The sequence below is a fragment of the Mastomys coucha genome, chromosome X (assembly GCF_008632895.1).
Source record: "Mastomys coucha isolate ucsf_1 chromosome X, UCSF_Mcou_1, whole genome shotgun sequence".
NCBI classification, from domain to species: Eukaryota; Metazoa; Chordata; class Mammalia; order Rodentia; family Muridae; genus Mastomys; species Mastomys coucha.
The window spans coordinates 4,242,608-4,254,433 of record NC_045030.1 but is presented as its reverse complement, the minus strand read 5'-3'; the positions used below and the strand labels follow the sequence as shown (position 1 = coordinate 4,254,433).

The 11,826-nt window shown below is 36.6% G+C and overlaps 1 protein-coding gene across 1 annotated transcript in view; it reads right to left on the bottom strand.

Annotated features, from left to right (window-relative positions):
* The window catches only part of Sytl5 (synaptotagmin like 5), a 187,995-nt gene that overhangs the window by 73,397 nt on the left and 102,772 nt on the right, over positions 1-11,826 (bottom strand). Inside the window, exon 5 of the mRNA XM_031372005.1 lies at positions 156-365. Within this exon, the coding sequence (XP_031227865.1) occupies positions 156-365 (210 nt within the window). The remainder of the gene's footprint in view (positions 1-155; positions 366-11,826) is intronic.

Genomic DNA, 11,826 nt, shown 5'->3' with positions numbered 1-11,826 from the left:
CACACACACAGAAATATGCCTGTCAAGCTTGTAACTAGGCTGTGATTTTCAATCTACTCACTTCTCAATTTAAAATGCTTTCTTGTCTTAAATTCCCTATCTGAATCTTATCAATCATCTAATATGGATTTTGCACAAAAAGGCAGAAGACTCACGCGACTTTGGCACAGACAATGCACTTCCAGCTGCCATCAAGTCCTGTGACTCGACACTCACTGCACACCCTGAGTGAGCAGGCTTGGCATGGATCTCCCCGATCAAAGATGAGGCCAAGGGTTTTCTGACAGTGAACACAGACTCTACTGGTCTCTTGGTGAGTCTTCCCACTCCTACGTTTTGCTTCTAATAGTTCATTTTTCAGCTTCCTGGTAAGAAAAAAAAGACACAATGAAACCGCAGGAGAGGACTGAGAAGAAGCTTCAGTGGATTGCTGCAAAGCCCGACAGCCCGACTTTGATGCCTGGGACCCACATGGTAGAAGAAGAAAACTGAAGAAGAAAACTAACTCCCTCAATTTGTCCTCTGATCTCCATATCACGTGAGGGACATGGTGTTTGTGTGTGTGTGTGTGCGTGCGTGTGTGTGTGTGTGTGTGTATGAGAGAGAGAGAGAGAGAGAGAGAGAGAGAGAGAGAGAGAGAGAGAGAGGGAGAGAGAGAAGGGGGGAGGGAGAGGGAGAGAGAGAGAGAAGAGAGAGGAGAACCAACACAAAAACAAATACATAAATATAACTAAAACCTCTGCACAGGAGCAGATCCTTCTTTATTTAAAAATATTTTCATTTTTGAACCAAGGAATCAGAATCAAATACTTTCAGTGAGTACGATTTCTTATTCCAGTATTGATGACCTTTGGAAGTAGGAAGTTGAGTGAGTATTTGTTTTATTTTTGTCATTCTCCAGCACTGTTTTTCATCAGTGTGGATTCTCTTGTTCAGGACACTTCTGAGCTTATAATCCTGGAAGTGTTCTCTATGTGCCCACATGACGAAAGACATTAAGCCACATCGGTTCTTTCCTTAAGTAAACCAATAAAGAGTGTAATTGTAATTACAAACATATTCTACCATTTCAGCTTTACATACTTCTACTGAGCATTTAAGAATTTCCACCAATGTCCATTAACCTTTCTATCAGGCACATCTATTCCTGAGTCCAGGATGCAACATAAATTAGTTGTCTAACTACAAGCAATGATTTACCTACTTTTAAATCTCTTTTTCAAAATAGGACAAATTACATTCTCCAATGGTTGTTTTTATGAGATAATAAAAGTAAATTTCCTAGCATGACTCCTGTCACATAGGTATCAAACACATTCCATTTAAAAACTATTTGACAAGAAATATCTTATATATAAAATCTGCCCTTTAGAGACTTGGAATTGTAAGCATAGTCCTTTCTTTAGAGGCAGTACTTAGGCAATTGTAGGGGACAATAAATATCGGGATCTGGTTTACTGGATCAAAATCTTCTTTGTAAAATTCTAAATCTGCATTTTATTTAAATATGCCACTGATGGTAGCATGAGAAGTACAACTTTGGAACCTGTGCTCTCTAACTTGTCTAGACACACTGATAGCTTGGAAACACTGGTGTGCAAATCTCATGCCCACAAATTTGAATACTACTGTTTTAGAGACACCCTGGGAACTGCTATGTCTAGAGTATCTTTATTTGTTCTCGTATACTATCAGCTTTGGCAAATACTGCCCTAGAAGGTTCTTATTTCCATTGTAATATTTCATAGATATGCCATTCCTATAGGTTACTGATCTTTTATCTTCAATGCCCAGGAAGAAAATCTGGAAATATTCTACATCTTTTATACCATTTCCCCTTTTACATTTATGGCATTAAGTTTCATCAGATTCAACTAGACTAGCATCTTCCTCAGTACAGAAAAAACAACTGTATTTTCTTGACCATGCAGTTCAGGGTCTAACTCCGTGGTGCTAGTTTATAAAGCAGCTGGATGTGGTGAATAGTTTGTCTCCTCAGAAAAAGTTCACACAGAGAACTGATACATACAAAATAATCGAAAGAACCATAAGAAAACAACCACCCTTGAGAGCAACCTTATCTGAGTAGGTTGATGGGTCAAGGTGATAAACAGGCTAAGGAGGGAATTGGGATGCAAATTCTCTCCTAGAAAAGAGCATACCATTCGGTACTCAAAGTTTAACCTCTTATCAGTCCCTTTTACTAGAATAGCTGGGTCCATGTGGGGAAGTTAGAGCCATATACAAGTCAAACATTTGCTTTCCATTTTTTTTTTATGATTTACTTTACAGCCATTTATTTAACAGTCTATCTTAACCCAGAATATGGTTACTTAGCCTGAAAAGACTTGGGAGTCAGAATAGTACAGACTTGAGGAAAGAAATTATGCAAGCGACTGAATATCTTAGTTGGACAATCCCTAAGAAAATTGATGTTTATGATGCCAATTGCCACTGAGACTTGCTACAAAATCTAGAAAGGATTTCCCAGGTTAATACAGAAGATGAAAGAACTTGATGATTTTCAAACTTCTCCTAGACATTGAATTCAATCCCTTCTATCCTAAGACATGTTAAAAGTACACAGTCAATTTTCAGACATTCATGAGGCAAAAGGGTCACTGGAAATATCTTTCATGCTGTTCTCTGTTGCTATGACAAAGTACACACAAAGTAATTCATAAAGAACAGATGTTAATTTCTTATCATCTTATCAACCAATATCAAGGGGCTGTCAGCTCCTTAGAGGTGCAAGTCTATAATCCCAGCTAATTGGACCGAATGATTACAATTTCAAAGCCTAACAAATGAATTCAAGGTCAGCCTGTAATTTAGAGGCTCTGTCTGGAAAGTAAAGAGGAAAATGAAGGAGTGGGGCTGTACTTAACTGGCAGAGTACTTGCCTAGCATGTTCAACCTTAGGCTCCATCTTCAGTATTTCAATATGCAAAAGGGAATACAGGAAGGTGTGCTGATATCTGGCCATCGCCTTTTTGTTGTATCACTCATGGCAAAAGGTGGAAGGGCATGAGGGGTCAAGAGAAGATAAGTGAGGTTCTAAATTGCTCTGAAAACAAACCCATTGTTAGAATAATAATGAAGATATATATCTATTAATATGGAGTACAGAATAAGCCCTGATGATCTAAGCACTTTCCATTAGACTTCCATTTCTAAATATGATGTATTGGGCATTAAGCTCCCAAAACATCAATGTTTGTACTTTTATTTTGTGTATGAGTGTTCTGTCTGTGTGTATGTGTGTGTACCACGTGTGTGCCTGGTGCATGAAGAAGTCAGAAGAGAGGACCAAATCGTCTAGAACTGGAGTTATAGATACTTTTGGTGCTACAAATCCAAGCCGGGTATTCTGCAAGAGCAAGAAGTGCTCTAAATTTCTAAGCCATCTCTCTAGTGTCTGCATCACAAGAGTTCTGAAGGATAAAATTAAATAAATCAGTTAGTAATTAGAATAAATGAAGAAAATGTACAATTGGAAAAATGGTCTTAAGGGGAAATGGAGTACAGGAAGCTAGAAGAAAGGGATAAGCTGAGAGGTATATTTGTATCAGGTAGCCAGCTCTTAGAAACCATGTTGGATACAGCTATTTATATGTGCATGGCTGTAGCAGCATCTGAAAAAAGTGATCTTCTGGCCTGCTATTCCAGCATCTCCTCATCTCTCTCACAAATAGAAAAGCCACCATCAGAAGGTATAAATACTTCTGGATCCAAGAAACAGGCTTAACAAATGCATTTGTTTTCTGTTCTTCAGTTAACAAGACACAAGTTAAACAGCTGCTTGAATTAGTTTAGATATAAAAGAGCAGTCATTAAGGATCCAGTATCCTTTCATCTTGTTGCTCTTCTATTGACAAAATATGGCTTATTATTTTGCAAAATGACCAGGCATCTCCAACACCTTAGCCTTGTTAGGGCAGAACAAAGGAGTGATGCTAATCTACTTCACAGATGAAACAAAGCCTAGTTCAGAAACCCTCCTAAAAGACTTCTTGGATTTGACCAGACAATGTCAAACCACTGTTATAGAGTTTCAAGGGAGGCTATGGAACTGACACTTCACCCAGCTTTGTGGATGTGGGTAGAGGATATTGGATGAGGAATAATTCCCCTTTCCTGAGTGGTTCTATTGTGTTGTATTATGACTTCTCCATGAGTCAGCAACAACTCTTCTGGAGACAGCAGTAACTGCAACACAATTTAGGTCTCATTTCACAATGGTCTTATGCTCACTTGACAGGAAAGAAAAATGAAAGACAAGAATTTGGCTCTGGACCATACAAACACTCAGACCTAGGTTTTCTGCTTTACTGTTTCTTGAAACGTAGGTTTCAAACATCAGTAATGGCGAAAAGAAGGCTCCTGGGTGGCTTTGGGACAATTATTTAATTGCTTGAGCATCCTTATGAGATAAAAACAATCCAGCTATGTCACCTGCCCACTCTGTCTCAATACTCGTTAGTGTTTTGTCAACATGACTCAAGACAGGGTCATCTGCGAAGAGGAAACCTCAATTGAGAAAGTACTTCCATCAAATTGGCATGTAAGCAAGTCCATGAAGCATTTATTTGATTAATGATTGATATGGGGAAACCCAGACCACTGTGGGCAATGATATCTCTGGGCAGGTGGTCCTAGGTTCTCTAAGAAATCAAGCTGAGCAAGCCATGGGTAGCAAACCAGTAAACACCATGGTCTCTGCATCAGTTCTGGCCTCTAAATGTCTACCTTAAGTTCCTACCCTGTAATCCTTGGAATATAGATTACAAGATATAAGCTGAGATAAACTCTCTCCTCCACGGCTGCCTTTTGGTCATGGTATTTATCAGAGCAATAGAAAGTTAAGTGGCAGAGTCTCCTTAGCTTTCATCATCTATTACCTTCCTAGTCACTTGTCTTATCCTTTGAGCATTTTTAAACTACCATCTTCTTTATATGATCAACAGAATAATTGCCAAACATATCAGCTCCTAATATTTGGAACTTATAAACATTACAGCATTTAGAATATTTAGTATCCCAAAAACATATAGAAAGAAATGGTTTGGATTTGAGTAGGTAGGCAAGTAGAGAAGACCGGGGAGGAGTTCAGGTAGGGGGAACCATAATCAGAATACATTACATAAAATTTTTTTTCAATTAAAAATTCTTCTAAATTAAAAAAGAGAAAAAGTATTTTCAAATGGAATAAGATCAAGAATCTTAAGATTGGGAAATTATCCTGGATTTTCCCGATAGACCAATTTAATCACAAATGTTCTTTCAATATTGATGTAGAAAAAGATATTATATAGGTTCGTGAGAGCAAGGCACGGAGAGAAGGTACTGTGATCATAGCAGTAGAAACTGGGGCATTGTGACCATGGCATTGTGACCATGGCTAAAGAATCAGAACAAAGGACTCCAGGGACAAGAGTTTTCTGAAGATATTCTGGAAGAAATAATGTTATGCCAACAATTTGATTTTGATCCAGTGGCAGTTATTTTGGATTTCTGGCTTCTAGAGAATTGAAAATAAATTTACCTGGTATAAAGTCACAGGATTTGTGGTAATTTGTTATGACACTAGGTATAAATATGCCCTTCTATGAGCCTAATTTCTTAGTGACTGTAACATATTTGTGCATAACATGTGCAACTCACTGAGTTCTCAGGTTTTTGGCCTGTTCATCTTTGACTTCACTTCTTGTTTTTCTTGTGAATAATGCACTGTCACAAATAAACCTTGGGGATGTCATCTCTGGAAAGGACATTATATTCAAAATCATGAGTTCAGACAGTTTACATTCTCAAAACTAGATATTTTTTTCCAAGCCCATTTACTCAGGACTCCATCACTTCCTCACATCCATCAAAACCATCGGTTCTCCTATAATCCCCCTTCTTCTTTAAACCCAGACTGAAGAAAGCTTGCCTGTACTGGTTATCACCTGCCCTATAAGCCTAGAGTCAGAAATCATCTTCATGGCATACACAAGTATATTAAACAGATCAAAATAAGCAAAAGTCATTACCTGTCATCAGTCTCATATAAAGAAGCAGTCACAATAAATGAGAAACAATGAACCTAAACTTCCAGACTCTAGACTGGCAGGTATTATTTTCAAATTATTCATATGACATAAATCAATATCTAATGAACCAAGGAGGTGGCTCAGCACATATAGAAACCTCCCAACAAGGTTAATAACAGGAGTTTGAACCCTGGGACTAAGATGGTGAAAGGAAAGAACCAACTCTCACAAGTTGTCTTCTGATGTACATACCCTACCCATGCTGTAGCATGAATGCTCTCACACATACATACACATGCATATGAAATAAAGAAAACATAATGAATTTTAAATATTAGTCATCAAGAATATAAGGGACATTAAAAATTTAAAAATAACCGGGTAAGAACAAGTACTGTCCCCTAACTCCTTATTTCCTAGAGACTGGTGTGAGACCTAAGGACTTAGGCTCAGCGGTTAAGAGGACTGACTGCTCTGTCAGAGGTCCTGAGTTCAAATCCCAGCAACCATGTGGTGACTCACAACCGTCTGTAATGGGATCTGATGCCCTCTTCTGGTGTGTCTGAAGACAGCTACAGTGTACTTACATATAATAATAAATAAATCTTTAAAAAGAGAGAGAAAGTTTAAAGATGATGGAATTGTAAAAGTCAAGGACTCCAGATACCCCCCACTTAATAAAGCATGTAATAGAGCTGCCACACAACATAAAATTTTACATTAGTAAAGACATCAAGAAATTTTCCACATTGTTAAATTATCATAATATCTGTCATTTGTAGCCGAATCTCTTTGCAGTAACTACAATAAGGACTCAGTAAATATTAGCTCTTGCACTGTCCACTTGTAAGAGAGGTGCTCTTGGGATTTGTTTCAGCCCCTGCTACAGTACCAACCTTGAACAAACAAAATCCAGCCTACAGCTAAAGTTTCAAACTCCATTAAGCAAGCAAAAGGACACCACAAGAAAACCCACAGAATCAACAAACCTGGACTCATAGGGGCTCACTGAGACTGAACCAACAACCAGGGAGCCTGTGTGGGTCTAACTTAGACACTCTGCATATATGATACAGTTGTACAGCTTGGTGTTTTTGTGGGACTGTGAACAGAGGAAGTGGAGGCTGTTTCTGACATATTTACCTGCCATTGGGAACTCTTTTCCTTCTAATGAGTTACCTCATCCAGCCTTGATATATGTTTCTTAGTCTTATTACAACTTGATATGCTATGTTTAGATAATATCCGTGGGAAGCCTGCCCTTTTCTGAAGGGAAACTGAGGAGGAGCGGATGGGGAGAGAAGAGGTGGGGGAAGTAGAGGAAGTGGATTGTGGGAGGGAAAACTGAAGTCAGGATGTAATATAAAAGAGAATAAATTAATTTAAAAAATCAAAACTGATGGGATTGAATAAATGAATGGCAAACCAATAACAAGAGAAGAATCACAGAACTCATGAGCCATAGGCAGGATAATATGGCAGCAGCCCAATGATGATGGCTCCTAGCATTCCTTCCGTTAATATTCAGATAGTGCCATCTATTTTAGAGCTATTTCGTATCTGCTTGAAGAAAATTCTGGATGGATAGTATCTCCCTCCTGTATTCTGAATTTTAAAATTTTAGCTTTTACACCCATGAAATCTTATCAACATGGCTGCCTGAATGTAGGCCGAACAGGGACAACACCAATAGGCAAGCCAAAGTGAATAGAGGGAAACTAAAGAGCCCCCAACCATACAAAAAAAGAACCACAGGGCAACTAAGTAATGCTGAGGGAAATAAGTCTTCCTTAGGGAAGGACACACCAATTAGTTATTCAATGCAAAATGGTCAGCCCTGAAAGCATATATACAAATAACATTATACAAACAGAGTAGTTTATATTTAGGAATATAAATAAATATTAATACTAATAATACATAAATAGACATATAGGCATATAACAAAAATCAATGAAAAGGGGACACAAATTTGAAAAAGGCCAAGTTGGAGTATGTGTGAGGGTATGGTAAGAGGAAAGTGAAGGGGGAAACAATATAATTATATTGTAATCTCAAAAAAATGATTTAAAAACCATTAGGTTTTGGGGATAGAAGTTATGGCTCAGTGGTAGAGTGTTTGCTTACCACACATGAGGCCCTAGGTTCCATCTCCAGCACCAAAAAAGGAAACCTAATATATACATAATTTATAATAGGATATATGTATATGTATATATACATATATAATTTTTATAGTAGCTTCTGTATGTATGATAGATTGCTATATAAACATTACAGTGTATAGTTACAATAATGACATGCAATCTTCTTTTTGTGTCAAGCCATTAACATTTGGCAACCCATAAGAAAGGCGTGGCTCCCATTTTTTTGGCAAGGAAGCAGAAAGGCAGCTTGCTGTTGGTCAAGATTCAGAACCTGAATTTGGTATTTAAAACAAAGAAGCAAACTGCACTCTTTCCATGCACTCCTCTCCTCTTAGAGGCTCTGTGATACTAAATGAGTTCTGCCCAGAAAGGGCACTGTTTTGGGAATGCAATGTCTTAGTGGTGTAAAGCCATGCTGAGCACACTCAAAGGTAAGCTGCAATAATCCAGAAAGCTTTCTTTTGCTGGCCTAGTTCTACTATACAGCAACTGTCCAGGGTGACTCTTGTCACAAAGTATCTCATGACAAATATGCCCCTATGGAGCTGCATTTACATCACTGTCATTCTAAGAAATTTCATAGAGATTGTGATTTGTTTTCAGATCAAAGGCTACTAAAAACTCAACACCTGAGAATCTGAGGAAAGGCAAAACCTGGATTTGAACCAAAAGAAAATTCTATAATAAGAGTACTACAGAATAGGTTCCTGTCCAGATGAAGAAGTGAATTCTGTGAATTCTGTCAGTCTCCTGTCTGGAGACTGCCTCGAGAAAATGGGACAATCTGAAACTGATTCACAATCATACATGACATAAAGTAATTGCTAGTAGCATAGTAGTAATTGCTAGTAGCTTCCAGTAATATACCAGGAGTTCCCACCAAACCCCATGAAAAGCTAGACAACTGGCATTTTGCCAGTTTTATATCACCATGATACAAGCTAGAATCATCTGGGAAGTGTCTCAATTGAGAAAAGGCCTCCATTAAGAGTCACCTGTAGGCAAGTTAGTGGTGAATTTTCTTAGTGATTGAGATGGGAGGGCCCCGCCCATTTTGGATGGGATTAACCCTGGAAAGGTAGTCCTGGGTTCTGTAAGAAACTGAACTGTGCAAACCGTGAGCCATAAGCCACTAAGCAGCATTCCTCCATAGTCTCTGCTATGGTTGTTGCCTCTAGATTCCTGTCCTGAAATCTGATAGAAAAACCTGAGAACTGTAAGATGAAATAAACCTTCCTCCACCTCCATGGTGATTTTGGTCATTGTGATTTAACACAGCAAGGTACTTAAAATGTGCATATGTATGTATGTATGTATGTATGTATGTATGTATGTATGTATGTGTGGTGGCATTTTAAGTCAGAAAATAAATAGCAAGCCCTATGTGCCCTACTGAAACTCTGTCAAGGTTCACTTTGCCAGCTGCTGCTTACCATGCCACCTTTGTTAAATTACTCCTCCTTTTTGGTCTTACTTTCCCTAGGACTTCAAGGTTTAATGATTTTAAAACCATAGATCATTTGCACTCATACCTTAGGCTCAAGTTCCCCTTTTGGTAAACCCAACTTAAGACAAGTGTTTCACTAAATAATATGACAAAGGTAACCCATTACAATTCTAAAGAAGTGAGAAATCAATTAGTACTATTTGGCAGTTTGCTGTTAATAATTCTTGTCTAATATCATGTAGGGAATTGATATCATATGTAATTACCAAACTGAATCTTTCACTTCAAAAGACCTGAAAGCAACTACTGCCTTCTATCCTGACCATCAGAAGAATAAGGATGCTTTTTCTGAAAGGCATGTTTCCTGAACATCACAACAGCAAACCATCTTATTGATAATAGGATAAATTGCTTAGAAAACACAGAGATGGAAAGAATCGGTACAGCAAGTACAAAAATGCTATTTCTTTTAGAAACAACAAAGGACAAAATACTGGGCTTTACAAGATGGTTGCTATGACAAATGGAAGAATGGGGCTGACTTAGTGGAAAGAAATTGGGCATTTATGCAAAAAAAAAATCAAGATGTTTTAAAGAGAACACATTGCCCTTGAAAAGATCTTTCAAAGCTCTTCTGCTGCTGGTACAGGTATATACTAGAGAGTTACAGTTTTAGTTTTTGCAGGTATATAACACAAATACATTTTTGAAATGTCTCTAAGTTGAATTTATGCAAATGTAGGTTATTTTGACAATGGGAAAAAGAATATGCACAGCAAAAAAATCAGTACTTGATTTCCACATTTTAATCTTAAAAAAGATAATTCTGTAAATTCATGTTGTCATAGATGAGACATAACAAAAATCCTTTTTTCTGGTTGTTGGTAGAAGTATATGATATAAAGTCAAGCTACCATTTAATTAAAACTCACTGAGGATTTAGATTAATAAATGACTTAAATGTGCATATAAGATTTTGAAAGCATGCTTCTGGAAAACTATTATTGTTAATTAAATTTACATTCTATAACAGGAAGATGAGATGTTCATCTTGAATAATAAACAAAACCATTATATGAGATGGCTATTCCTTTTGAAATCAAAAGTTTACTTACTTGAAATTTAAAATCTGAAATGTGACACAATAAAATTTTACTTATATTACTTCTTAGGAAAAGGTCTACTTTCCCAGGAATACAAATGATATTATATATTTTCTTATGAACTAACCACCGTTGGAGGTGGGAAGGGGCAAATATTTTTCAGTTCCCACCTTTAGCTCCAATATTCAGTAGTCATGTTCTAGATTATATGTACTTCAACATACTGTCTATATAATTTACAGTAAAAAGAGAATTATATTGTCCTGGCTATTGGTACAGATTATTTTCTGCTACCTAAAGGTTTGTCTTCAACATCAATTCTCCTTAAAGACAGTACATTAAAAAGAGAAAAGACTAAAATGGTCATTCATGGAAGAGACTAATATGTACACTTTGATATACATACATGTATGAGGAAGACAGGCGAATTTCCTATTTCTGTATCTATTGTTTAACTTTATTATTTAACTTTAACTTTTATTATTTATTATTTTATTATTTAACTTTTAAAATTTAAAAGTTATTGTTTAACTTTAAAATAGATAAAAATAAAATAGATAAAAAAAATTGTAAGTAAAATAGTATACTATACATCTCTATAGAGAAATGTACATGAATATAAATACACATTATTTATGACTATAGTGACATTATTAGTTCAAGCATATATAAGTTCATTTTGCAGCCCAGTGCTTGACATGTCTCCAAATATACCTTGACAGTAAAACATCTCTTAAAGTAAAGATTCTGTAAAATCAAATTTTATATAAATATGATTTTTCTATATGGAATACAACATGGAGTCCAACTGAATTTAGATGTAATATATAAGCATATGTACACTAAGTTATATGTATACAATTTATATATATAATTTGTTTATAATATATAATATAATAATTATATACAATACATACTAAAATTAGTAAGTTCTATGTAAGAGGACTTTTATTCATTCTGTGGGACTTGATAAGAATTTGAGACAAGCTCTGCAGCCAGTCCCAAAACACACAGAAAAAGCCACAATCTCAGGTGATCTAACAAGCCCAGGATCCCAGGATCCCAGAATCACAGGATCACAGAGACAGCTTGAC